Genomic DNA, 27,689 nt, shown 5'->3' with positions numbered 1-27,689 from the left:
GCTTAATCAACAGACATTTAGTCCTCCCAGTTCTGGAGGCTGAGAAGACTATTCCAGGTGCTGGCCAATTTGGTTCCCTGTAAGGGCTTTTTTCCTGACTTGCAGATGGCTGCCTTCTCCCTATGTTCTAATGTGTCAGAGAAAGAGCGCTGGTGTCTCTTCCTATTTTATAAGGGCACTAATCCTCAAGAACTCCCAAAGACCGCCATCTCCAAATACCATTACAGTAGGAGTTAGGGCTTCAACATTTTGGGGGGGACGTCATTCAGTCCATGACATCTGTTTCTGCTTTGCTGCCTTCTACCTAAGTCGACTGAATATTGGTGGGGGAAGTCACAAGCTAATAGGAATTTCCAGTCTCTTACGGGTCTTCCATTGGCCCTTTTCGACACCTCTAATTCTTCGTCTCAATACCTTGTCAGGTTCTCTGCAGTCGCTATTCCAAATTTCATTCCATTCTCTGCTTTATCCTTCATAGCATCCCTTTCTCGTTCAGCACACAACCTTAATTCTTAATTTACAGAGATGACACAGGCTGTGGGCACGGGCCCCTTCAAAGCCGTTCCTCTGGCTCAGGTGTCACTCCTTGCTGAGGCTAACTCCTCTGTATCTCCTCTGATTACTCTTCTGCCCACTAAATGGAACTCCCACCCCCAGTTCTTTTTTAAGGCCTCTTTGCCAGCAGCTGCCAACTGTTCCAGGACTTTTCAAACCCCTCTCCTGACTGTTCATGGAAATTTGGTTGTTCTTTATCGAGCATTCACCCAATGAGATGAACATTGGCAGGCACTGGGAAGGCAGAAATGAAGAGCCACCCACCCACCCACTGCAACTACACGGAACTGTGAGGATGCATTGAAGAGCATTGTATCTTCCTGCAGGTTCACCAGTGCGTGATCCAGGCTTGAGGAGGGAAGGGAAAGGGTACATACCTACCGTTCAAGTATACTTTGCTAAAGTATACTTTCGTTCTTCCGTAAATGTACAAACTGTTCTTTTTAAAGACATACCGCATAGTATTCCTATGTTTATATATTTCACCAGTTTTCTGTCAATGGACAATTGGTTTTATGTTTTGCTGTTAAAACTGCTGCAGTGATCGGCCCTGTACTTGTATCTTTGCTTACAACTGCCAGTATTTCGGCAGTATGAATTCCTGGAAGTGTTATTGTTGAGTCAAGGGTGTGTATGCACGTTTTGCCAAATCGCCTTCGGAAATGATTGAACCTGGTGCATTCAAACCAGGTGGTGGGTAGAAAACGGCGGGCCCGGAGCAGTGCTGGCCTCCGAGCAGCAGGTGGCGCTGTGAGCGAGTCTCCGCGGGAGCGGCGGAGGCCGCGCCGACCGACTTCCGGTGACTTCCGGTGCGGCGGCGCGCTGTGCGGCTGACGCCGGAGACCAGCGGGTCGGCGGGGCGCGATGCCGTACGCCAATCAGCCCACCGTGCGCATCACGGAGCTCACCGACGAGAATGTCAAGTTTATCATCGAGAATACGGACCTGGCGTAAGTCCGCTGAGGGAAGCTGGCGACTCTGGAGCGCCGGGGCTCAAGCCCGGGCGGGGCGGAGGGTCGTGTCCGCTGGCCCACCTGTGCCAGGGTTTTCACTTTGGGAACCGCGGGTCGCGGGACTGGCCTTTTGAGGCTGCAGGGTCCTCACGCCGCTTGGTTTTCATCCCTCAGGGTGGCCAATTCTATTCGGAGGGTCTTCATCGCTGAGGTGCCCATAATAGGTAAGCGACGCCCGCCTCCTCGTTGCCAGGGCCACAAGTCGTTCCTCGCACCCCCCAACACACACACCTTGGGGCTCCAGTCCTTGGTTTGGGCCGGGGGTAGGGGTGTGGAGAGAACAGCAGTTCTGGGGACTAGATAGGCCCCTGCGCCCTTGGCCCAAGGCCACTTCTGACCACCTCCCTGGCTTTCACGGGCCACTTAGGTTCGTTCACTCCCACATTTGCATTGGTGAAGAGTGTGGGTTCAGAAGTCTGCGAACTTGGGTTCGAATAGTGTTTTCACTTACTGCTCTGTGAAACGGGCAAGGTACTAAACTGGGGGCTGCAGTTTCCTCTGTAACATTAGTATCTGGTGTCTTGGTGATATCAAGTGAGGTTATCTCTGTTAAGTGCCTTGCGTTTAGTGTGTGTTCAGTGCTGGTAGATGTCTTTTTATGAATCTGTTCCTTCAACTGCATGTATGGAACATACAAGTGCAAGGCAGTGGTGCTGGGCATTGGGAATGCAAAACTGTGTAGTACAGAGTTCTTGCCCTCGTGGGCCCTGTGATGAAGTTGCAGGGAAAAGGTGAAGCCACAGACAACACTAATCATGCAGGACAGCATTAGTGGATCAGTATTTCAGGAGAAGTGAGAAGCAGAGCTTCAGTGTTGTTGGTGCTTAGAGGAGGGAGGATCTGTCTGCTGTGGTTCAGAGCTGCTGTATCAAGAGTGCAGACTCCTAAGGAAATAAGCAGGCCACGTGATTGCTAAACAAGAGAATGTGGTTGTTTATCCACCACTACCACCCCCAGTCACTTCAACTCAGAGCTGGGCGTACTGGTCCTCCCTCTACCTAATCAAAAATGAAGGAGTCGTACTTTATGTTGCAGCCCTAACATTCTGAGCCCAAGTGCCACTTTTCCCACAAATTCAGTTCTGCAAATAATAACTGAGAACCTGCTACATTCCAGGTCACAGCTAGGAATACAAAAGTTAAGACATCCGGAGACCCTGCTCCAAAGAATTTTTGAAGCTTGAGGTAGAGACAACACATAAGCAAATATAGCACAAGGCACAATATGACCAGTGTCTTGAGAGAAATCTGGGCAGAATGTTGTGAGGGAGGGGCCTACAGGGACGGAGTGGTCATACATATATCATGGAGGGAAGGCAAGGTTTGGCTTATTGGAGGCTCAGAGGATTTTAACCTGCTCAGGGGCGGGTAAGGGCATGCCAGGGGCAGGGGCAGGGGGAGTAAAGGGGCAGAGGCAGAAGAGCTTGGCTCATGGCTCTTATTTCACTGGGGTGGGGGAAGCAATAGGAAGCGTAGATCTGCCCTAGGATGTGCACACATCATGGGTCCAGCAGTTTTTGGCCCCTCGGCTAGGACATGAAGGAACGGGCCTCCCTAACTCAGCGCCTGCACCAAAACTGTATGTTCTTACACACTTGACCTACACATGCTGGACCAGGGTTTTACCTCTCTGGCTTGCCGTTGGGGTCCTGGGGAACCTGTGACTCTCCTCATCCATGGCCTAGAGTCAAACACAGGTCAGCACAGCGTTGGGGCCTGGCTTTGTCCAGTCCTCTTCTGACCTCTGTTCCTAGTGTCATTTGGCAATTGGGCTCCAGTGCCATTTGCTTTATGAATTTGTTTACATGCAGATGTTTATGAATGAATGTGTCTTTAAGGCAAGTGTGTTTGAGCATAGACTCCTTCCTCTCTTATTAGCTCGTTGCTGGTAGGTACTGGTTTTTAGTACGCCTTGTCCATGAAAGGAATTCTGTAGTCTGTAGACATTGAGTGAGTAATAATAAAGTGTTAAATTGGGTAATCCGGTCATCATATCATAAAATGAGATATGGACCAGAAGTCTGTGTTACCTGGGTGAGGTTTTCCGTAACTTTTAAGTACCCAAATAGTTTGTGTTCTTGGATTTGGTGTTGGCATGAATAGCAGGTGAGTGCTTCTCACGGAAATATTCAGCTCTGAGAAACTCAGCTCTAAGTCAGTGTTTTTCTGTGTGGTACAGGGGAACCCTCTTCGTTAAACCTGCCTGAGTAGGAAAGTGGGTATATGGTGTGAACCCCTGCTCTAAGTCTTTAGGTGAATTTGGTGGCTAAGCTGAATGTCTGCTACCGTCATTTTTCAGCTATCGACTGGGTTCAAATTGATGCCAATTCTTCAGTCCTTCATGACGAGTTCATCGCGCACAGACTTGGTGAGTGCCGGGTGTTGGAAGGTGAAAGGGAAGGGGCTGTGCCTGGTGTCAGAGAGGAAGTCTCTTCGCTCCCAAGGGGACTTGGCTTGTCCACAGACCTTCTACAAAGCGCTTTTCTGTGTCTTCCAGGATTAATCCCCCTCACTAGTGACGACATCGTGGATAAGCTGCAGTACTCCCGGGTACGCTCGGTGACTGGGGGGCATGTGGGACTAGGGAGGCGGGGCCTTCGGTTCTCAGAAGGATTTCCTGACACGGACTTTGCTTCTAGCCTTTAGAAAGACAGCATGGAGGTGTTGTGTAGAGTCCAGGGCAGGCGTTAGTCTTTGGTTCCGAGGATCCTCAGATTGATTAGGCTCACGGGGCGTCCGAGCCTAGCCCGTCACACAGGAGGAGGGGGTATATACCAGCATGCCCATTTATACCGAATGGGTGGGGTGCGTGGTGTTTCTTTTCAGAGTCTGACCTGTTCAGACCCTGCTTTCCAGAGCATCTCTGCCCAGTGACGGGCCTAGGAGGCTAAAGAGAGTCAATAAGAGTTAGGGGTGCAGGGGCGCAGATGAGGAGAGGGAGTGGGACTGCCCCACAGAGCAGCACCTGAGGGATGGGAGTGCTGGTGTCTGCCAGATCTATAAAACGTGGCTCCTTTCCTCTTGGGCCGTGTTTCCTCTTTGATACACGGTAACTGGCCTCGGACTAGTGAGAGCGCCGGAGAGGAGTAGGTTACCTGCCGCTGTTCGCCAGGACTGTATTAGAGAACAGCTCGAGACTATTCCCTCTTGATGGCTTTGGGTGATCCTGAATCAGCCCACCTTCTAATTCCCAAGGGCCTGTCATTTTTGTGGTGGCTGATTAGATGTCTTGTAAATATATATGTATTTTTTAAAAGATATGCTTAAGCACACGGCACCGTGTGGAGCTAATATAACGGATACTCGGATACTCGTGCTCCCAGCAAACAACTTGTCCCATTTGAACATTTTGCCTTATTTGTTTCACATCTCCAGATTTTTGTTGCTAAGAAATAAAGTACAGATATTGGTGGGGACAGGTGTACAACCAATTGAAGAGCAGTTTGGCAATATCTTATATAAAGATATGCATGACCTATTTCCCAGCAATCCCTTCCATTAAATTTTTTTCTAGTATTATATTTACTGAAAGATGGTATGGTCCTTCCCCCCCCCCCCCGAAAATCTACAGAAAAGTTTAAATAGAATAATAAATACCCATTTACTTTCCTTTACTTTTCACCTTTAGTTACCAGTTGTTAATATTTTGTTACATTTGCTTTGTTTTTTATATATATGTTATTATTTTTGCTGAACCATTTGAAAGAAAGTTGTAGGTACCATGATACTTCCCCCCTCGCTACTTCAACACATATATCCTGAGAATAAGGATATTTTCCTACATAACCATATTATCATGCCTAAGAAAATTAGCACTAATTTGTAATATCTATGTACAGTTCATATTCAGATTTTCCTAGTTGTCCCGCAAATGTCCTTTATTGTTTTTTTGTTTGTTTGTGATCTAACCAAGATTTTTATATATTGCATTTGGCCGTTATACCTCTTTAGTCTCTTTTTATCTCAAGCAGACTCCTCCTTTCATTATCCTTTTTTGTTGTTTTTTTAAGGTTGAGTATCTTCCATTATGTTTCGATTCTTCCATTTCAAATTTCTAAGAATGATTCAGTCTCGCAGGTCTAAGTTGCCTTCCCACCTCACCTGTGTGTGACTGCAGACTGGCCAGGTGTGGCCTGTAGTTCTCCCTCATCATCTCAAAAACATCAAAAGTTGGTTGGATTTTCCTTACTGGTGAGAGGGGAGAACAGTTTGATTGTAATCTAGCAACTCTCTTCCTGCCTGAAGTTAAACTGTAGCAGATAGTCCCTAGCAGGGCATGGGTTGTTTCAAGAATCAGTTGCTTAAACTGATTAAATGGCAAACTTAAACTTAAATGGCAAACTGTTGATAATTGTTGAAGCTAAGTGATGGTTACACGGTGGCGGTCTATTACAGTCTTCTCAGCTGTGGTGAGTGTATGAAATTTTCCATGAAAGCTTTGGTTTTTTTAGACAAGGTCAGTAACCTAGAACTTGAAGAGTACTTGTTTTCTATTGTTCCCTGGATCATTTTATTTTAAATGATGATTATGTTCCCGAGCTAGTCCACTAAGTTCCTGGGCAAGCTGGACGAGAGTAGGAAAGCTTAGCGCCGTGGTTCCCTGAGGAAGAGTGCTCGGAGGGCCAGGCTGAGATGTTAGAGGTGCGTCTCGCAGTGGGGCTGGTCGCTGGTGGGCAGGGAAGGAAGCGTGGGTGTCGGCCTGTACGGGTTGTCTCTAAACTGGGAGGTGCTTGCCTTTGAGCATCCCAAGAGAAGCTGTACCAGATTGACACAATTCACGAGAGACGGGCCAACCTTTTTACAGATGAAGAGACTGGAGGAACTGGCTGTTAGACGCAGGGAGCACAGGATCCGCCATCTCTCCGTAGACTCACTCCTGCTTCTCTTCCCACCTCAGGACTGCACGTGTGAGGAGTTCTGCCCCGAGTGCTCAGTGGAGTTCACTCTCGACGTCCGGTGCAACGAAGACCAAACTCGTCACGTCACATCTCGAGACCTTATCTCCAACAGCCCCCGGGTCATTCCGGTCAGAGTCTGAGAACACCTTTCCTGCCCAGGACCTTGCTCTTCACCTTCTGGCCCAAGTGGGCCAGACGGGGGTGGATTCTTCTAAGACACTGACCTTCCCCATGTTACCCTCTGCCTTAACCTGAACCTGGTGCCTGGAAGTGCTAAGGTGGACAGGAGCTTTGTTGGTGCTGTATGCCCTCTGTCATCCCAGGACACCTGAAAGGGCCATGGTACTGTTTTGACAGAAGGCTGTCCCAAAGCTGTGAAGTGGGGCTTGGAGTACAGTCACAAGCACCGACTGGGCCCCAGTAGGCACTTCTACCCCCTCATTCCCAGGCATTCCATCCCTGGTTGGTAGGTGGCGATCGGAAGTGCTGGAAGGTAGTGGCCAGAGGAGTGGCTGGGAAGATGAACAGCTAACAAATGTCTCTGTTTGGGCTCCTGCAGGTGACATCCCGGAACCGAGATAATGACCCCAATGACTACGTGGAACAGGATGGTAAGGGGCTGGAGTGAGTGTGCACGTGGCAACCCAACCTGCCCCTTTGCAGGCCAGCAGGGAGGCAGAGGTGTGACGCACCCTCTCGTGCTGCCTGTCTCCCTGGCAGCTGGCCTTTGACCCATTTTCCAGATGTGTATGGCCTTCCAGTGGCACTCCAGGCCAAAACTTGGAGGACCGACCATGCCTCCCTGGCCCTTGACTGACTCCCGCCTCTCCCCGCAGACATCCTCATCGTCAAGCTGAGAAAGAGCCAGGAGCTGAGACTGCGCGCCTATGCCAAGAAGGGCTTTGGCAAGGAGCATGCCAAGTGGAACCCGACTGCGGGGGTGGCTTTTGAATACGATCCCGACAATGCCCTGAGGCACACAGTATATCCCAAACCAGAGGAATGGTAGGCCGCAGCTGGGAGTGAGGGCAGGCGGTGAGGGTGGGGGAGATTGGACGTGGCTCCTGGTGACAGGTGGGACAGGCTCAGTGTGGACACGGTGTCCTGGAAGCAGCATAGAACCCTGTGCTGACCTGTGCTTGACTCTAGGCCAAAGAGTGAGTACTCAGAGCTGGATGAGGATGAGTCACAGGCTCCCTACGACCCCAACGGCAAGCCAGAGAGGTAAGACCCTGGCCCGCGCGTGAGGGTCATGTGTGGAAGAAGGTACAGTTCTGGTGCAGGCTCTGAGCTAGGGCGGCCCGTTCCTTCACGTCCTAGCTGCGGGGTGGCCAGTAACTGCTGAACCCATGATGTGTGCACATCCCAGGGCAGATCCCACTTTTAGTCACTGAGAAAGAGGGGCCTCCAGTTAGCCAAGCTGTTCCTATTCTGGATGTCAACCTCCAAAGACGGCGTCAACCTGAGAACAAACTGACTAGTCTTCTAGTGAGGAACACGATGCTGGAGCGTGCGACCATGCCTGTTTGGTCTTACACTGTCTCCTCAGTGTGGAGTACATCCACACAGACGTGTTTTCAGGTTTTCACAAAGCCTCCTTGAGGTCCTATAACGTGCACTGGGACCACTGTTTGAAAGACGTTGGAGGTCAACCCTGGGGCAAGGTTGAGTTCCCGGTGGGAAAGAAATCAAGACTTGGGAGGGAGGGAGGAAGGGTGGCCATGGCCAAAGCTTGGGAGCCAGCGCCTCAGGGAGGGCTCTCACCGGACTCCTGCTTCTCAGGTTTTACTACAACGTGGAGTCCTGTGGCTCTCTGCGCCCTGAAACCATCGTCCTCTCAGCCCTCTCTGGATTGAAGAAGAAGCTGAGTGATTTACAGACCCAGTTAAGCCACGAGATCCAGAGTGACGTCCTCACCATAAACTAACTGCAGCTCACCTGTTCTAGCAAAAAGGGGATCCGAGCCAGCAGCTGCATTTCAGGTCTTGCCTGAGACTCTTAGCTTCTGGCGTCTGGACAGCTGTTGCTCCAGCTTCTTGGCAAACCGTCAGAACAGACTAGAAAGGTAGCAGTGGGGAAGGGTAGGCCCATCCCAGCCTTGCTCAGTCACAGATAAGTTATTAGGGGTGCCAGTGGTATCTGAGGCCAGGCAGTCTTTTCCTGGACACGTAGCACCCCTGGCCCTGCCTGCTAATTGCCAGTAGCACTCCCCAGGACGTCCCTTACTCCATTTCCTAATCTGCCTGTAGGGGCCGTACTGCTTCCCCGTGGCGCACCCCAGAGCTGGACTCGCCTCTTTTGGTCATTTCACCTCTTTACTTTCTGTCCAAAAGTTGGAATTTTCAGTTATACCCTAGGTTGATGATGTTGGGATTGAGTGCTAGGACCCCCATTCAGGCTGCCTACAAACCCAGTCCCTGCCCAGGGCCAGCCTACTGTCACTTGACTCAAATTCCCAAGTATTCCTAATCTGAGAACCCTTTGAGAACAGTGTTAGACCCTGGTTGCACCCCCTCTCCCAACCCAATAAACCCTGTGTTTCATTCTTTACCCATCAGTTACGACCTTACTGCCAGTGGCCCAATTATTTAGTTTGGGGTGGGCAAGGGCCTTAATGAAGGTCTGGCCTTGACCCCTTAGTCCTGCAAGTAGGAACATACCCAAAGCAGTTAATTAGGCAGCCTGGCAGGAGCCTGGGGGAAAACCAGAGACCCAGTGCAGAAAGGAAGGGATATTCATTGATTAACAGTAGTTGTCTTTTTAAAAGTTTTTATTTTTGGCAATAAAGAGCACAACATAATCTCCTTCATGCGTCATCGTGCCACTAGCTGAGCCAGCCAGCTCTGCCTCCTCTCCGAGGCCTTGGGCCAGGCTCTCGTCTTCAGACTAGCTTATTCTCTGGGTTGTTATTCCCTGGGTCAAGTTCAGAGCTGAGCTGGCTGTGGCCACCTCCCTGGCTCCAGGGCTCTGCTGGAGGGGCCTCTTTATCATCCTCCTGCCACAACTTGAATAGTGGTTATTTACAACAAGGTAACAAGGTCTGTTCCCACAAATTAGAACCCTAACATATTAAAAAAAATAAAAACAAAAACCACACACAACCAAAGGTTTGATGTGAATAGAAAGATAGCCCTTCTGCCCGGTAGTCAATAAATACCAGCACTAGAAAATCAATTGCTTTAATTGCATGTCAGCAGGGAGCCTCAGCACCATGTGGGGAGGAGGAAATGGGGAAGGCTCGGTTTCTGAGTGCTTTTGGCTGGCCATTGGGTGGCCAAACGGAGAGGGGCCCCCCCGCAAAGGGGGGCATTGCCCGTCCCATGTCAGTGAGAGGGCAGCAGGCTGCTCCCCACGGCAGTCCTGCCACGGCCTTCCCTCCTGGCCTGGCCCTAGGTCAGGAAAGAACTCGGGACTGGGACTGGCCATCCTACCGCCGTCCTCTGCCTGAGGTTACCAGCACCCTTACCCCCAGGGTATCTCCTCAGCCTACTAAGAAGGAAGGAACCTGGGCAGAAATTTCCTTTTTCAAACTAGATTTTCACCTGAGGTGTCAACCAGATGTCACCTCTGCTTAAAACTCCTCAAGTGCAAGGCCACCAAGTGGCAGTGTAAGTTCAGATCCTTCCTGTGCCACTCTAGGCCCAGAGGAATTGGAAAGCCACCTGCTGTGTTAGCCCTGGGGCTGCCTGGGAAAGGCCAGCAGCCAGCTGATTGTCTCCCTCGGCCCTGGCAGCTCAAGCAAGTCCTGGCAGCAGGGGGGCTGTGCCATGGAGGACAGGCACGTTCAAAACCAGCCTGGACTGTGGCTTGGTCATGGGGTTAAAAAATGTGTATGTGGTGGCAGGGAGGGATGGGGAAATTCATTAATACAGAATATGTCATAAGCCGTATATATTAAAATCCTTAACAGTATATAGTCCCATGGCAGCTCCAGCCCCTCACACATGCTCAGGTGGTGTGGCCAGCCCTTTGCCTTGGTCCAGCCTTACCATTGGGGGCAAGGAAGGGACAGCTTGCTCCCTTTGTCCAGGCCCTTGCTCCAGGGGCCGACAGCCCCTCGAGGCTGTCCACAGCACGCCGCAGGCAGCCCCAGCAGTCACTGTGCACACTAGCCCGGCTGTCACTGGCCCGGGGTCTTGGCCTCGCTGCTGTCCCCCTGGGGGGGCTTTGGCTTTAACAGGATGAATCGGTTGAGGAGGTCCGTTTCCGAGCTGGCCTGGGCTGCCCCGTACCCCTCACCTGCGGACACAGAGGCAGGCTCAGGACTCAGGACCAGATCCAAAGACCTCTGCCCAGAAGGCCTCGTCTTCCACGGAGCCTCGTGGCAGGTGCGTGGGGGGCCCTGCAGGGACTCACCGGCATAGCTGGAGGCCTCGGCAATATTCTGGGAGCCCGTGATGTGGTGCCAGTAGGCACTGCGGGGTAGCATGGTGGTGGGCGTGCAGGGGTAGGAGTAATGTTCTGTGCCCTTGTTCAGCAGCTGTGGGGCAGAGAAGGGGGCCTGCCCATTAGCCCCGGGGGCAGTGGCCTGTCCCTAAGCAGCCAGCCCAAGACCCTGCCTGCCTCTATACACCAAGTGGAGACAGCTGGCACCCCCCAGGCTCTCGGCCAGCCCGCCCACAGCCTCCCCTGGACCCTGGACTGAGATGCCCACTGCCTCACCCTCACATTCTTCTCCATTTCTAGCAGGACCCGCTTGTGCTGCTCGGCGATGGCCAGGGTGGCACTGTGGACCCGCTGGTAAATCTGTTCCCCTTCCTGCGTCTGGAAGGTGTAGAGCCCTTCCCCAGCGTCACACATCCTGAGGACACAGTGGCATGGAGGGCAAGGTGGTGGGGACCCCACCACACATACATGTGCGTGGTTGGGCTCTCCTGTACCCCAGGCCCTCTTGGGAACAGGCAGGGCTGTCGTCCGGGGGTCTGACCACATAGCTCGAACGCGCTGGGCATTTTTGATGTGTCAGGTGGTGGTGTAAATGCTTTACAAGAATTAACCCATTCAGTTTTCTCCAACCCTACCCCCCTTCTGGTCTACACACTATTACAGTTTCCTCATTATTAGTTTTCTCACTTTACAGATGAAGAAACTGAGGCATTCACAAGGTAAGTAACTTCACCAAGGTTACATAGGGAATTACACGGAGTTCAAGTCTAGGCAAGCTGGCTCCAGAGTTCACACTACGGTTGATTTCAATCTTCACCATAATCCTGAGGTTAGGTCTGTTTCTTATCCCCTATGTAACATGTGAGGAAACTGAGACTCGGGCCCGCAATCCCAGAGCTAGTAAGTGCCAGTGCCATCATTTTCTTTGAGCCCAAGCAGTTTGACTTTTGGTAAACAGTTTCACTTCATCTGCCTTCCATAAGCCTCAATTTCTTCATCTGTGAAATGGGAATATTACCTTCCCTTTTGGATTGCTATGCCGATACATTAAGTTAAGCTCCCAGCACAATGCCTGACACAGAGTGAATGGCAGACACCATCATGACCATGGTAGGACAGGGTGAGGAGGCAACAGGGTCCTACCGGCCAGCCTCGAAGGTAAAGCGTGTGGCATCCCGGCCATAGCGGCGCAATGAGCAAAGGGGCCACGAGACGAGCTTCACGCGGGGGTTGTGTATGTCCCAGAGGTAGATGTTCTCGTGGGTGATCTGCAGCTTGCACTCGCCATATACATCCAGGTTGGGGCAGGGCAGCAGGAAGACGTTGAAGCGATCTGGAGTGGGAGAAGATCTGGAGTGGGCCTGGAGCTTCCCACGGGGCCTCCTGCCCTCTCTCCCCGCCACCGCCCCAGGGCCAGGCCTCACCCGTCTGCTCACACTGCACCCCTGGGGCCAGGAGGTCTGGCTCTCCCAGACTGATGTCGTTGAGCCGCGACCCCAGACACTCCACGGATAGCGTCTTGTACCACTCCTCTGCCTCCAGCTCTGGAGAAAATGGTACCTCATCATGCTGCCCACTCAGGGTCCCCCAACAGCCCACCCATCTTCCTCAGCCTGAGCTACCCCACTGTGCAAGGCAGGGAGGGCAAGGCCAGTGGATTCTGCCTGCCTGCCCCACTTCATTCTGCGGGCCGGCTCCCTCAAAGGCAACCCCACCCTCACCCATCATTCCTGCCAGGGCTAGCCATGCTCCGCCTCCTGACTGGACCACTGGAACACGACTGGCCCAGGGAGGCTGGATGGAGGTCTGCAGCCCCAGCGCCTCACCTGAGTCACAGGTGAAGGTACGGGCTGAGTCATCAGTGAAGATAATGGCCACTGCCTGCCTCTTGGTCTCCTTGGGGAGCCTCGTGACACACTTAACGTTGCTGATCTCGGTCACCTGGGACAGTATCCACAAAGGACTCAGCCAGGCCAGAGCACCTCCCTTTGCATCCCCCACAGTTCTGCCACCCCCTGGAGGGTACCCTTGAACCTCTGGACTCTTGAATCATCATTGCTCACAGGTTAGGGGAGCTAGGGCCCAGGCCCCCTAACCTTGGGGCAGCCTCGGAGGCACACGGACTTCTCATCTGGATACTTCTCCAGCCGCTGGGGCCCTTTGCTGGAGGATTTCCGGAACACCAGCCAGCACCTGCGGTAGATCTGTGGGGCAAGAAGACAAGGGAGTGAGATTTCTCAGGACCATTCCCACGCAACATGGCCCTGCAGTTACCCCTGCCTACCGCGGGGGGCAGTGCCACACAGCCTTCGCGGGAGCCCCAGCTCAGGAGAAAACCTGGGGACTGCTGACAGCATGACACGGCCCTGGGGTGAGAACCCCTTCCCAAATTGAAAAGGCAGTCATTTCTTTTTCTTTTTTTCTATTCAATGTAAGTTCTACATTCTTTAATCCACCAAAATTTTTTTTAAATTAGTTTCAGGTATACAAAACAATGTACTAGACATTTCACCCCTCACAAAGTGATAACTCCCCTCCCCCACTTTATTGCCCCTCTGACACCGTATAGAAGGCAGTCATTTCTTGGCCGGCTCTGAAAGGCTGTTCCACAAACGGCACGCTTCTGAGTTACCCTCAGCTCTGAGTGTACAGTTGACCTTTGAACAACACAGGTTTGAACCAGGAGGGTCCACTTATACGTGGATTTTTTAAAATAAATATACAGTCGACCTTCTGTATCCCTGGATTTTGCAGGATTTTCAATCTGTGGGTGGCAATCGGTGGCTCTGGAAGGCTGCCTGTAGGCACTGTTCTAAGCCATTTTATATAAGGGACTTGAGCACCCGTAGACTTTGGTATCTGCAGGGATCCCGGATCCAATCTCCCGTGGATACTGAGGGGCACCTGGAGAGTCAGGAGTTATACACAGATTTTCTACTGTGGAGGGGAGAAGAGTTTGCTCCCCTGACCCCTGCATTGTTCAAGGGTCAACTGTAATATAAGTAGCCAACATTTACTGAGTGCTTCTTATTTGTACTTTTTGCTAGCACTCTACACAGTTAGTCTGAGTCACTCTTGAGGTTGGTTCTATTATCTCGACTTGATAGATAAGGAAACTGAGGCACCAAAAAGTTGAGTAATGGCTAACAAATGGTAAGAGTTGGTATTTGAAACAGGCTGTCAATATGCAGAGCCCATTGCCCACGACATTCTGCCCAAGGCCCCAGCAGCACCAGCCACAGGAGGGAGTGTCCTAGGGCCAGGAACGAGCCCCTGGGCAGCCCCCAGCCTGCACATGGCCACAGCCGCTGCTGTCAGAGCTGGGGGAGGGCTTGACGTGGGCAACATCGCTTCTCACCTCCGGGGCTTTCACTCACTCACTCTTTCCATTCTCTAACCAACGCTGGGGTGCAGGGGATCAGGGTTAGTTCCCTGTTCCATTTGGGAAACCAGAGGCTCTCAGAGGTAAAGGGGCGGAGCCAAGAACCTGGGGTTACCCCAGAGCACAGTGTCTTCCCTGCCAAGGTCCCCTCCTTATCCAACTACTGACAACGGCCCTGTGCATAAAACCACCCAGATTCTCCATAGCTTCTTGGACTCCTCCCAAGGGTCCAGGAGCCAGGGAGGAGGGAGCAGACCATTTTCTAAGGCTGCAAGGGGCAAGCTGGCTGGTCAGACACCTTGAGGGGGGGACCCAGCCACTTTCCTGGGTTGCTGACTCTTCCTTCCTGGGCCCCCTCCCCGCTGCCTGTAGCTCTCTTCCAGCCCAGAGTCTGGATGGGAGGTACCTGTTCATTCAGTGGCCACTCTAGAAGCCAGTAGACCCCATTCTCCTGGAATCTCTGGTGCTCCTCTCACTGGCAAACAGGGGGACTGATGGGTGGCCCAGAGCAGAAGAGACGAGGGGCCCTCTGGGCCATAGCCCCACGCCCCTGCCTGCTCTCCAGCCTTGTTTTGCCATGCGAGCACTAGATCCTCAGCAGGCAGAGTCCCAGGGGACCTAGGCAGCCCCTTCCCAAGAAGCCAGAGCCATGCCATTTCTAGCTCCCGTCTAGAACCCTAGGAGGCATGTCTGCCCCTGCACCCATGATCCTGGCTCAGCCCCTGGCCTATCCACCTATACCACAGCAGGCCTCAACTCTCAGCTGGGGAACTCCTTTAGGGCAAAGACAGTATTTTATTCTCAGAATCCGTACTCACATTCTGGTAGCCTCATTAACAGAGCTCTGAATGACCATACGAAGGGACAGTGAATGAATGGATGGTTACATGACCCAGATATGCCCTGCCAGGTTGGGCTCCATGCAGCCCGCAGCATCAGGGGCCAAAGGCCTGGGGGCCTGAGCACCCTGGTTGCCTGGTTACAGGGACACGGACACACACACACACACACACACACTGCCCCAGGGAGCCACTGTGCTCAAGAGCCCTCCGTCCTCACTTCTCACAGGTCTTTGATCAGGCCTCAGAAACACTCTGCCACAGCTCTGCCTCGGGAGGAAGGCCCTGGCAGGTAGGAGGGGGGGCCCCTGATCTCTTTCAGCTCCTCCCCCCTCACCTCGCAGGGCTGAGACAAGAAAGTCTGGCTGCCCTGGGGGTGACCACAGCCCCTCAGATCAGGTCTGCATGGGTAAGCTGAATTCCAAGTGGAGGGCACCTCAACTGCGCCCAGCCACGCCCCAGCTCCCAACCCCTCCTCCCGGCTGTGCCCACCCTGGGTTCCCAGTCTCCTAGAACATGGCTCATGCTGAGCGCAGTGGCTGTCCCAAGTGGCTTGCCTTCTGGGTCAGCTTTGTCCTGGACAGGGCCTCAGCCCAGTTGGTCCCTGGGGACCTGCTAGGTCAGGGCCCACAGGACTGAGGAGCCATACTAGAAGCTGGGCCCCTCCCCACTCGGCCTCCCCACCTCAGCCTCAGCCTGTCTCCTCGTTCTGTGCTCCAAGTGGGCTCCATCCCTCTCTCAGGATAAGAACAGAGTGGCTAAAAGCCACCAGGGCCCAGTCTCCTGGGCTGCGGCCCAGGCTGGGACACAAATCCAAATTCAGGTAAGACTGCCGACATGCCCACCTGCTCAGCTGCTGTCTCCTGCTGGAAAGACACACCCTTGCAGGCCGTCAGGCAGGAGGGGCAGCCCCTCTCCAAAGCCAGAGCTGCTCTGTCCTCTGCTGGGTCCTGCTCTGTCCAGTACCCAGGCAGGGGAGCTGGTATGGAGCTCCTCCCCCACCCCACTCAGGCAGAGAGCCAGGCAGCCTTGAGCGGTCTGATCCCATCAAGGCCATGGGGGAGTGGGAAAGGGAGGGACCAGAGACGGTAAAACTCTAGGCTTGGGTCACCTCAGTCACCAGGGTTTCCTTCCTACTGGGGAGGGGCAGCTGCAAGATCCCTCACTGGAGGTGGGGAGGGTTAGCAGAGAAATAGGGGCAGCTCCTGGACAACCAACTTCATTCAGTTGGTCCCTGGGGCCCCTGCTCATGCCTTCTGGCAGGGGGTGGGGGTGGGGGGGTTCTTCACCAGTAGGGAGTGGGAGAGGGTGCACACCCAGGTGTGTCTGAGGCTTCATCTCTATGGACCCTCCGAGTCCCAGCTCCAGGCCAAGCACTGAGCACAGAGATAGTGACTTGGAGGAAAGTGGCCTGTCCCAGAGCCAAGGCCCCTAGTTCTCATTCAGGAACCACATAAACATCAGCCTGTACACCTCTCACACCACCACCAGCCGCCACAACCAGACACTCTCCGTTCCAAACACTTCTTTACCGGTAAAAGCAACAACCAAAGATAAATAACTAAATAACTAAATAAATACCTGTACACAGAAAGCAATAGGAAGCAGGGGGAGATGAGGCACTTAAAAGAGGCCAGGATCGGGGAGGGGAGAAACAGGAAGGCGGAGAGGGGAAGTGAGAAGCTGGTCTCAGCTCAGACACAGCCTGGCATTTCCAGTGCTCCTGGCCCCTGCCGCTGCCCTGGCGACAACTTCAACAATAGCTGGGGAGCTGCCTGCCCATCGGCTGCCACCGCTGGCCCAGCCACTGGGATGCCAGCCAGTCCTGCTAGGGCGGGGGCTGCAGCAGGCAGAGTGGGGCCCAGGCACATGCTGGGTAGCCCGCTGGCCAGAAGCCTCGAGACCACAAATGCACGATGCAGAGCCCAGCCCGGCAGCTGTGTCCCCGACCCGCCAGGTTCCAGACCAAGTTCTCCGAGCCTGTCCCTGGGCAGGGCCCTTGCAGGGTGGCTCACCCCCAGCTTCCTGCTCTTCATCTTCACGTAGCCTTGCTTGACGATGTCGTTGAAATTGGTCGCCATGGTTTCCCCACCTTCTCTTGGGTGCCAGGTCTGGCCAAGGCGAGGGGAGGAATGCCCAGGTGGCCTCAGTTTCCGGCTCCTCTGATCACCTGTTCGAGACACTCCTTCTGGGTTTCCGCACACAGCACACAGCCCGGCGGCTCCTCACCTCACACGCCTCAGCATTGTTCTAGCAGCTCCTTCGCCCAGCGCCTGCTGGAAATAAAAATGACAGGGAGATTAGACAGTGACATCTTTCTCTTCCCCTGGCTGTCTCGCTCTTTTTTCCTTCCTCTTCCCACACTCTTCCCTCCCTCCCTCCTCCCGCCCTTCTTCCTTCCCTTCCCTCCCCACCCCTGGACGACAGAACCATTCAGGAAAACTGAGGTGGAGGCAGCAAGTAGGAAAATGGTCCAGCCCAGTCCCCTCCCTCCCGGCTGGGGCTAGCAGTTAACCCCTTCCTGGGAGGACTGGCGCTGGCTCTGTGGTGGAGGTGGGGGTGGAGGCAGAGGCAGAGGCAGAGGTGGCGGGGAGCTGCCGTCCTGCCCTATATACTGGGACGACGTGGGGCAGACTTAGGGCAACTTGTCCCCTCCAAGTGCAGGAGACCCACAGGAGAGCACTCTCCCGAGATGGAGGGGTTCCCCAGGAGATGGCACAGAATCTGGTTTCTGAGTGAACCCCACGTTCCCTGAAGTGAAGGACGAGGTGCCTCCTCAGTTTCGGCAGACCCCCAAATCCCTCTGTCCCACCCCATCCTATACCTGGTTCTCTCCAGCCCCAGGCGGGAAGCTGAGGGTCTTCACCTCTAGCCCATTCAGGCCCTACTCCCAACCCCTGGGACTTTTCAGCATTTCCTTTGGGTGTTGCTTCCTGGGTGGGAGGGCAGAGTCCAGCGGGGTGGGCCCCCAGATAAGCCTGAGGAATGTGCGGGGCGGCCAGAGGTGGCCACTGTGGAAGCAGAACCGTCGCCTGGGAAGACTGGGCTGGTTGGTGAGGGTGCTGGCTCTGGCCAGGCCATGCAGCGTTCCTATGTCCTGAATACACGCAGAAGTTAATTACAGGGAGAACTAGGCTAGTGAGATGACAGTGAGAAGCGCCAAGGGGAAGTCAACATGGTGCCGGAAATGGGGGTGTCAGCAGGGGCCACTGAGAATCAGATAATGAATCAACAGATAAGACTCAGGGGGGTCTCAGTGATGACCCAGTCCAACACCCAGTTTACATGTGGGAAAAGAAAGTTGCCCAGAGAGGATAAGTGGCACGGGTAAGGTCACACAACAATTCTGGGGCATAGCCAGGGACAAATGAGAAGTTCTGGAGTGGGTGATGGACAGAGGCCTGGGGGTGGAATGTCCTGCAGCCATCTCTGGCTGCCTGCCACCGTCTAAGCCCTTTCTGCCATCCAGGCTTAGGGGCAGGGCTGTGCCAGCAACATGGCCCCCCCATGTCTCCAGGGCCCCTGGATGGGAATGGAGCAGCATTTCTGGGGTCAGCTGGGCATCTGTACTGCCAGGACTGAGCCCTGGGGCAGGCATGCTGTTGAATCTGCCAGCAGCTTGGCATTAATTAATCTCATGGAAGCCTGTGTGTTGAATCCCTAACAAGGAACAGATGGGACTGCCCCAGTGGGCACATGCAAACAAGGAGAGGCAGAGAGGGTAAAGCTTCCCTATCCGACTTGCACCCTGGAGGCCCCTTCACCACCGGCTCAGCCACCTCCCTGCCCATTCACTCCCTCTGTCCCAGTCCTGCGGGATCCAAGACCCTCCCAAGTGGGACACACAAGTGGTCTGCTTTCCTCCTGTAAAGTCTGGGGTCCCCTCAACAACCCAGCCACACCTGGGCTCTGGCCGTCAGAGATAGGTAAATTTTCTCAGCTCTGTCTCTACTGCCTGCTCCTGGGGCTGCCTTGTCCACACAGCAAGGACTAGTTCCAGAAAACTCTCTTCCAAGATGACAGACAGCAGGCTGGCCACTGGCTGTAGGTTCACAGCATGAAAGACCCCTTTCAGAATACACCTACAAGAAAACATGAGGCCCCAGAGTTCATCCAAGGCAGCCTGGGATAGGACACAGCTGGGGATGTGAATTCAGCTGGCCAGGTGGTTTGGGCAAGCCACTTAACATCTCTGTGCCTCAGTTTCCCCATCAGTAAAAAAAAAAAGGTAAATTCACCTATTTTGAATACGGAAATAAATCTATGAGGCGCCTGCCTGCCCACTTTGGAACCAGAGCTTCTGCCTCAAAAACAAGGGCTGTTTTTATTTCAAGAGCTGCTGCCCAGACCAGGGCTGCAAAACCACCATACTGCAACCATGATCCACCTGCCCAATGCAGGCCTCTCCTTCCTGGAGCTACCAGTTACCTTCCCAGTGGCATGCCCCAGTGACTGTGGCCACCAAGCTCTCAGGAACACCCCCACAATATCCGTCCATAGGCCTACACCCTGCCCCATCCCTCAGACCCTAAATCAGCCCCACAGAAATAAACCAGCAGAAGAGCAACCTTCCATGAGAAGCCTGGGTGGCAAACGGCCTGGTAGTTCACTCTGGCCCCATGTCACATGTCACAGGAAGTCCTGGCCCCTACTTAGCCCCTAATGAAGTTTATAAGAGCAAGACCCAGCCTGGGACCCACAACAGTACAGCAAAGGAGAGTTAGGGAGGCAGGGAGAGAGGGAAAGGGCCAATGGACAGACCACAAATTTGACAGGGAGTGGGATCAGGTGTTTGGTGGGGCGGGGGGATTCAGGACCAACCCAGCCCCCAGAAGGACTACCCTGTGTTAAGCTAGAGAGGTGGCCCCTGGTTGAGTCTGGGTGGGCCCAATGGGGCACAGAGGAGTGGAGCACAGCAGGTTCAGCAGGCCAGAAATTGGGCTGACGGAGCCCCAGCTCTCCCATCCACTTTCCATATGGCTCCTGAGCCAACACCAGTTCTGCTTCTCAGGAGCCTGCAACAGGCAAGAGGCCCCACTGATCTCAGCTCTGAGCACCCAGAGAAATTAAGCAGTATGCCCAGCAGCCCCCTCAACAATGTAGGGGGGCAAGTGCCCCCATTTCTCCTCCCAGCTTGGCACCTACACAGCTGGCTGCTCAACCAGAGACAGTACCATCCCTGGTCCAGGCCACTGTGAACTCCTTCACAGAGAGATCAGGACTGAACCACTCCTCTCCCCAGGAAGGACAGGTGTCCTGTGGGGAGGGGGCAGGGGGACTCCCTGGTGCCTAGTAGAGGGGAGGGGTGGGACCCACCTGCCCCGTGGGGCAGCCACCCTAACTAAGCACGCCCTCCCTGCACCTGGATTCTGCCTGGAGGCTTTGGCTCCAGAACAAACGCTACTTGCTGCTGTTGGCAACCAATGACTGAGCAGGAGCGGCTGCCTGCTTGGCTGGGGCTCCCCACCCCATGACAGATCGGATCTTATCAGGGCTTCAGGGACAGCCCTACCTGGACACTGGCTCCCTGTTGTCTCACTGTCTCCACCCCACACAGAAGATCCTATCGGCAGGATCCTAGCCAGCACCAGGGACATTTCCTGTCACCTATAGTTGGGCCCTCTTTCCCCGAGTGTGATTGCTATCAGGACCAGGAGGGGGTCCTCACCACCCCAGGCCCCCACTCACATCTCCCCCTATGCAAAACCCACAAGGAGCCACCCCCTGAAACACCGCAGGTCTCATCCAAGGTGGGTGGCAAAGAGATCAAATACCAAACAGGGCAGAGAGGGATGGTGGGAGGAGGGGACATCTGAGCCGCCTCAGTATCCGGGGCCCTTAAGTCCGGGAAGTGGTGCTGTGCCTTCACACCACTGTCCTCGGCTCTCTCCTGGTCCCCGCCCAGCCCTCTGGCCTTGTCTCCCCCAGCTCAGTATGGCCTTTCTTCTTTGCAACATGCCTAACTCCTTCCCACGCTGGACCACCTACAACACTGTTCCATCAGGTGGGCCCAAGGTTCATTTTGCTGCTTCATTCAGGTCTCAGCTTGATGGTCACCTCCTCAGAGAGGCCTTCCCTGCCCACCCTGGCCAAAGGAGCCCCACCAGTCAGCCGCTATCACATCGTTTCACTGTCTTCATCACAGGCATCACTATAGGATTTTCTTGTTCCTTCATCAGTTCATTTACTGCTTCGCTGCTCACTGTCTCCTAGAATATCAGCTCCCTGATGTGAGGCCTTGTCTGTCTAGCTAACAGCTCCATCCCCACACCTGGAATGGTGCCTAGTGCAGAGTGGGTATGTGATATTTGGGGATTGAGAACTTATTTTCTCCAGGATTTGTCCTCATCCTCTCTCCCACAACCACCAATATCCACCTGGCAGGACCAGCTCAACTTCTAGAGGTGTGTGGGCAGGGCTCCCCGGGTCCCAGGGCTTTCCCAGTGCTATCTGTCCTGGCCCATGGCACATTGTTGTTCCTGGAGAACCAGCCGGGCACCAGACCCACAGCTTGGTTCAGAGCTGCCTCGAGGGAGCAGGCAATGCTGACACTGTGTTCAGGCCTGGCTGGGAGGCTCCACCTTGACCAGGGTTGTTGGGTGAGGTCATGCCCAGCCCTGTTGCCCTGCCCAGGAAGAAAGGGCTAGAAGTAGCCAGCTTCCAGGAACACATAGGCAAGCAACTGGGCAAGAGGGGGCACAGCTCCTGGGACCCTTCCTGGGCGGGGGATAGGAATGGCTTACACTGGAGCCACATCCTCCTCAAAGGAGCAAGAAAAGAATATGCACTAAACAAGCCCAGCCTTGAACGGGCTGCTGTGATCCTGCCGGGCCCCTCACTGCCCTTGACTTTTAGACCTCTACGCCCGCCCCAAACCCTCCATCAAAGTGTCCTGGCAACTGCTGTGGACCTGTGGTTTGGGACAGACAGACTGCACAGAGGCCCTCCTCCGCCCCCCATCACCCAAGTGCCCAGACTGCACTCCTGCCCCCCTGCGGTGACAGAAAGCATTTAACTGCAGTCAGGGCCTTGGGGGTCCTGGGGGAGAAGGTGGACGTTAGGGGTCCACCTTCCCCAGGGTCAGGGAAGAAAGGTTCAAGGACAGGAGGCAGTTGGCCATGAGTTTAAGTTGTAGGGCAGGAAGCATTTGCCGGTGGGGGTGGGCAGTGGGGGTAGCTGAGGTAGAGGAAACAGTCTCCTGGAAATTGGGAGAGCTGAGAGAGCAGGAAAGTGGGGGCTGTGATGGTTATGCCCCTTCAGGATGGGGGCCCAGGGACAGGGAACACAGGGGCCCGGGCTTCTCTGGTGGGTATGTGTAGGGTGGGAGTGAGGTCAGGCCCCGGTACAGGGCTCCCCTGCAGAGGAAAACGGGGTAGACGGAGCTCGGAGGGCAGTTTTAGGGGCGTGGGCTAGCTTTGGGGGACGGGTCCCTGGACTCCCCCAAGGGAAGGACTGCTGGGCTTGGAGAGGTCTCAGGTTGGAGTCGCCGAGGGTCTCGCGGGCTTGGCCTAGGACCCCTCCCCGCTTCGCGCCCCCTAGTTACCTGGGCGCCGCGGCCCGGGTCGGGGGCGCTTGCTAGGCAGGCGGCGGGCCAGGCTCATGTCGGCGTCACGGCGCGGCCGACTGGGGCGGCGGGGCGGCGGGGCGGCGGCGGGGTGGCGGCGGCGGCGCCGAACTCCGGGCGGGGACGGCGAGGGAGGCGCGGCTGCCGGTCTCCGGCTCCGGCAGGGACTGGGGTGCGCTCCCCTTTCCACCCCGCCCCGCTCCGCCCCGCCCGCGCGGCCTCGGGGCGGCCGGCCCCCGCCGTATTCCTCCGAGCCGCGGGACACGCGCTGCCGCTCGATCTCCACCAGGGCGCCTCCGCGGCCCCTTCTGGTACCTACCCCGGCTCAGCCCACCCGGCCTTCCCGGGGCCCCAAATCCCAATCTCACATCGCCTCTCAGTCCCTGAAAGCTGAACCCCACATCAGCTCCCAGTACTCAATCTCAACCCCCCAGCTTCTTCAGGACACACACACACACACACACACACACACACACACACACTGCTGCCCCATCCCCTACAGGACGCCTGGGACCCACAGTCCAGCCTTCCCCAGGACCCCCAGTGACTTCCTTAGCATCCCCACCCCCTCCCTCACACTGTGGTAGCGCATCAGCGCCTCTGTTCCAGAGTTCAGCTCCCCTAGCAGCAGGCCACCCTGTCCTTCCCTCCCCTGGCCTCCCCATCCTCAAAACACCCAGAACTTCCATTCTATGTTGCCCTCAGACTGCCTTCACGTCCAAACCCCATTCCCCTTGGTCACGCCCACCACACACTGTCACTTCACGCCCCTCAGGCCCTGTAGGTGCTGGGTCACTGCCCTGCTGGAATGGCACACCACAGGCCTCCTCAGCTGTGCTGTGCAGGGATGGAGAAGCCCCCTAGGGACTGCCTCACCCCTCTGATACCACTGGTTCTTAAAGTGTGGTCCCTGGGCCAGCGGCATCAGCACCACCTTGGAATTTATTAGAAATGCAAACTCCCTGCCCTACCCCAGACCTGTGAAATCAGACTCTGGGAGTAGCGCCCAGAAATCTGTTTTAACAAGCCTCCAGGTGATTCTGATGCTCACTAACCACTGCTTCAGGCCAAATATATGGAGAAAAACCACCACTGTCCCGTTTTCTCAGAGGGACAGGCCTGATGCATCAAGGGTCCAAGAACCTTAGCACTCACCCATGGAGTCTAGGCCCCTGCTTCCAAGACTCTGGGCCATGGCCTTGCCCAGGGAACTTCTTAGGCAGCTGCTTCTCTTCCCCTGAAAATTTCCCTGGATGTCACTATGGTGACTGTGACCACCAAGGGAGCCCCAGGGACTCCCAGGGGCCTCACGCCCTGGGCCTGAGCTAATCAGCCCCAGACTGCCAGGGAAGGAGGTAGCTGCCCCAGTTCCTGCCGACCAAGCTGGCCTGGGCGTCGACCTCCTGACCTTCCCATGCATCTTTTAAACTTGACTCTACCTGCTTTGCTTCAAACCACAGCCCATAAAGCCCCCAGCACTTGATCCATCACAGCAAACTGTTTTCACCACCAGAAACCTCTGGAGGAGTTTTGGCCAACCAAAAAAAAAATGTGTTCTCAATACAAACTAATCTTCCCTAGAGTGGGGTTTCCCAAACTTCATTCTCTCATCCTCATATTACCCAATCCACTGTCTCTCTCTGCTAGTCACCTAACTATTTTTTAATTAAACTTTTTATTTTGAGGTATTTGTAGATTCCCATGCAATTATAAGATATAATAGAGAGATTTCGTGTACCCTTTCCAAGTTCCTCCAGAAGTAACATCTTGAAAAACTAGAGTACAATATCCCAGCCCAGATATCGACATTGAAACAGACAAGAATTGAACATTTCCATCACCACAAAGATCCCTCCTGTTGCCCTTTTATATCCATACTTGTTTCCCTCCCACTCTCACCCCTCACAACCACTAATCAGTTCTCAATTTCTATGCTTTGGTCATTTATAACATTTATTTGGTCATTGATAACATTTTCCAGAATGTTGTGAAATTGGAATTATAAGTATGTAATCTTTGAGGTTTGGCTTTTTTTTTTTCACTCAGCATAATTCTTTGGAGTTTCATCTGAGTTGGCGCATGTATCAGTAGTTCGTTCATTCCTTTCTTGCAAAGTAGTGGTCCATGGTATGGATGTACCACAGTTTGTTTATTCATACACCCATTGAAAGACATCTGGGTTCTTTCCAGTTTGGGGCTATTATGAGTAAAGCTGCTATAAATATTCACGTACAGGTTTTTATGTGAACATAAGTCTTGATCGCTCTGGGATAAATGCCTAGGAATACAACTATTGGGTCATATGGTAATTGCATGTTTAGTTAAAAAACTGCCAAACAATTTTCCAGAGTGGCTGTACCTTTTTACATTCCCATCAGCAATGCATGAGTGATCCAGTGTCTTCACACCCTTGCCAGTAATTGTTGTTGTCAGTACTTTTTTTTTTAAACCATTTTGACAAGTATGTAGTGATATTTCATAGTGGTTTTAATTTGGCTAATGTTGTTGAACATCTTTTCATGTTCTAATTTGCCACCTGTGTGTCTTCTTCAGGGAAATGTTTCTTTATGTCTTTTGTCCATGTCCTGATTTGATTATTTGCTTTTTAACTGTTGAGTTTTGAGAGTTCTTTATATATTCTAGATACCAGTCCTTTTTCAGATAATGTGGTTTACAAATATTATTTCCCAGTCTGTAGCTTGTCTTTTCATCCACTTAACAAGTTCTTTCACAAAGCAAAATTTTTTCATTTCAATGAAGTCCAAATTATCAATTTTTTCCTTTTATGGATTACGCCAAGTGCCAAGTATAAGAACCCTCTGCTTAGCCCTCTATGCTAAAGATTTTCTCTTATGTTTTATTCTAAAAGTTCTATAATTTTATGCTTTACATTTAAGTCTGTTATCCATTTTGAGTCAAATTTTGTAGGAAGTGTGAGGTGTGAGACTTAGGTCGATGTTATGTTTTTTGTTTTGCATATGGATATCCAATTGTTCCAGCACCATTTGTTGAAAAGGCTCTCTTCTTCCACTGAATTGCTTTTGCAACATAGTCAAAAATCAGTTGGACCTATTTTAGGTTTTCTGTTCTATTCCATTGATCTATGATTGTCAGCTAATCACACACAATCTTGATTACCATAGCTATATATCAGTCATGAAACCAGGTAAACTGATCCCTCCCACCTTATTCTTTTTCAAAATTGTTTTAGCTATTTTAGTTCCTTTGCCTTTCAGCATGAGTATAAATTTTAGAATAATCTTATCTATATCTATACAAAATCTTGCTAGGATTCTGATGGAAATTGCATTAAACCTGTTTATTAGTTTGGGGAGAACTGACATTTTTACTATGGTGAGTCTTTCAATCCAAGAACATAGTATGTCTCTCTCTTTACTTGGATCTTTGATTTCTTCCACTAGCTTCATGCAGTTTCATGTTTTGTTAGATTTACACATAAGTATTTTATTTAATTATTTTTGCAATTTAAAATGCTATTATATTTTTGATTTTTCTATGACTGTATTCATTATTAGTATATAGAAATAAAATTTTTGTATATTTATCTTGTACTTGGAAGCCTTGCTGACCTCACTTGTTAGTTCCAAGAGTTTGAATTTTTTGGGGGTAGATGCTTTGAGATTTTCTACATAGATAATCATGTGATCGCACATAGAGGCAGTTTTATTTCTTCCTTTCCTGTCTATATGGTTTTATTTCCTTTTCTTGCCTGATTGCACTGGCTAGAACTGTCAGCGTGTGTTAAATAAGAGTAGTGAGAACTGACATACTTGCCTTATTCTTGATCATAGGGGAAAAGCATTCCATTTCTTGAGTGGAGTGTTCTATAAATATCAGTTAGATGCTGTTGACTGATGGTTTTGAGTTCTTCTATATCTTTGCTGATTGTCTATCTAGTTGTTCTATCAATAGTCGAGAGAAGGGTGTTGATGTCTTCAACCATTATTGTGGATTTGTTCATTTCTCCTTTCAGTTGTATCAGTTTTTGTTTCATGTATTTTGTAGTTCTGCTGTTTGATGCATACATATTTAGGATTGCTATGTCTTCTTGGTCGATTGACCTTTTTATTATTATATACTGTGCCTCTCTGTCTCTGTAATTTTCTTTCCTCTGAAGTATAGCCACTCCTGCTCTCCTTTGATTAGTGCTTGCATGATATATCTTTTTCTATTCTTTAATTTTCAACCTGCCTATATCATTATATCTGAAGTGAGCCTCTTAGAGATAGCATATAGTTTTTCATGTCCTGTTTTTAATCCAGTCTGCCAATATCTATCTTCTAATTGGTGTATTTAGACAATTTGCATTTAATATAATTATTGATATGATAGAGCTTTAATCTGTCATTTTATTTTTTCCTGTTTGTTCTCTCTGTTTTTCATTTCTGTGTTTTCTTTGTCCTGCCTTCCTGTGAGTTACTTAGACATATCTTAGAATTCCATTTGGAGTTACCGATTGTGTTTTTGAGTGCATCTCTTTATATAGTTTTTTAGTGGTTACTCTAGGTATTACATTATGTCTGCATAACTTATAGTCTACTGCATGATAATTTTGCCAGTTTGAGTAAATTGAGAAATCTTACCTCCCTTTACTCTCCCCAATTTATAATATAATTGTCTTTAAAATTTCCTCTCTATATATTTACAACCACATCAGACAGTGTAATAATTTTTGCTTTAACTACCAAACATAATTTAGAAAATTTAAGAGGAGATGGAAAGCCCATTGTATTTAACCATATTTCTACTTACTATGTTCTTTCATCCCTCTTAACGTTCCAGGGTTCCTTCTTTTATCATTTCCTTTGTTTGGAGAATTTCTTTAGTCATTTTTAGGGTAGATAGAAATTCTCTTAACGTTTTTTCATCTGAAAATGTCTAGATTTGCCCTTCATTCCCGAAGAACATTTTCATTGGGTATATAAGATTCTGCATTGACAGTTCTTTTCTTTTAGCACTGTAGGAATACTGTTCCTCTTCCTATGGCCTCCATGGTCTCTGATAAAAAGTTTATTGTTATTCAAAAGGTGTA

At 52.0% G+C, this 27,689-nt stretch overlaps 2 protein-coding genes across 5 annotated transcripts; one reads left to right on the top strand and one right to left on the bottom strand.

Annotated features, from left to right (window-relative positions):
* The first annotated feature begins 1,344 nt into the window (after positions 1-1,344).
* POLR2C (RNA polymerase II subunit C) lies at positions 1,345-9,269 on the top strand. The gene is made up of 9 exons (XM_019754399.2): positions 1,345-1,505; positions 1,683-1,732; positions 3,867-3,935; positions 4,065-4,117; positions 6,465-6,593; positions 7,025-7,076; positions 7,302-7,470; positions 7,615-7,689; positions 8,248-9,269. The coding sequence occupies exons 1-9, from the start codon at positions 1,420-1,422 to the stop codon at positions 8,390-8,392; spliced, it is 828 nt and encodes a 275-aa protein (XP_019609958.1). The 5' UTR covers positions 1,345-1,419; the 3' UTR covers positions 8,393-9,269.
* Positions 9,218-22,805, bottom strand: DOK4 (docking protein 4). Of its 4 annotated transcripts, XM_019754359.2 has the most exons (9): positions 22,616-22,805; positions 17,088-17,348; positions 12,948-13,055; positions 12,678-12,792; positions 12,276-12,395; positions 11,995-12,184; positions 11,128-11,266; positions 10,822-10,945; positions 9,218-10,704 (listed from the first exon to the last, which is right to left on the bottom strand). In XM_019754359.2, exons 2-9 carry the CDS (start codon positions 17,151-17,153, stop codon positions 10,586-10,588), a joined length of 981 nt encoding a protein of 326 aa, XP_019609918.1. In that variant the 5' UTR covers positions 17,154-17,348; positions 22,616-22,805; the 3' UTR covers positions 9,218-10,585. The 4 variants fall into 4 exon arrangements, with proteins under 4 accessions (XP_019609918.1, XP_074170929.1, XP_074170930.1 ...); XM_074314828.1 differs by lacking the exon at positions 22,616-22,805 and having other exon boundaries at positions 17,088-17,484; XM_074314829.1 differs by lacking the exons at positions 12,276-12,395; positions 22,616-22,805 and having other exon boundaries at positions 17,088-17,484.
* Between the last annotated feature and the right edge of the window lie 4,884 nt (positions 22,806-27,689).

This window comes from Rhinolophus sinicus, linkage group LG11, assembly GCF_036562045.2.
Source record: "Rhinolophus sinicus isolate RSC01 linkage group LG11, ASM3656204v1, whole genome shotgun sequence".
In the NCBI taxonomy this organism is placed as follows: domain Eukaryota; kingdom Metazoa; phylum Chordata; class Mammalia; order Chiroptera; family Rhinolophidae; genus Rhinolophus; species Rhinolophus sinicus.
The sequence above is the reverse complement of the archived record's forward strand: the minus strand, read 5'-3'. Positions and strand labels throughout refer to the sequence as shown.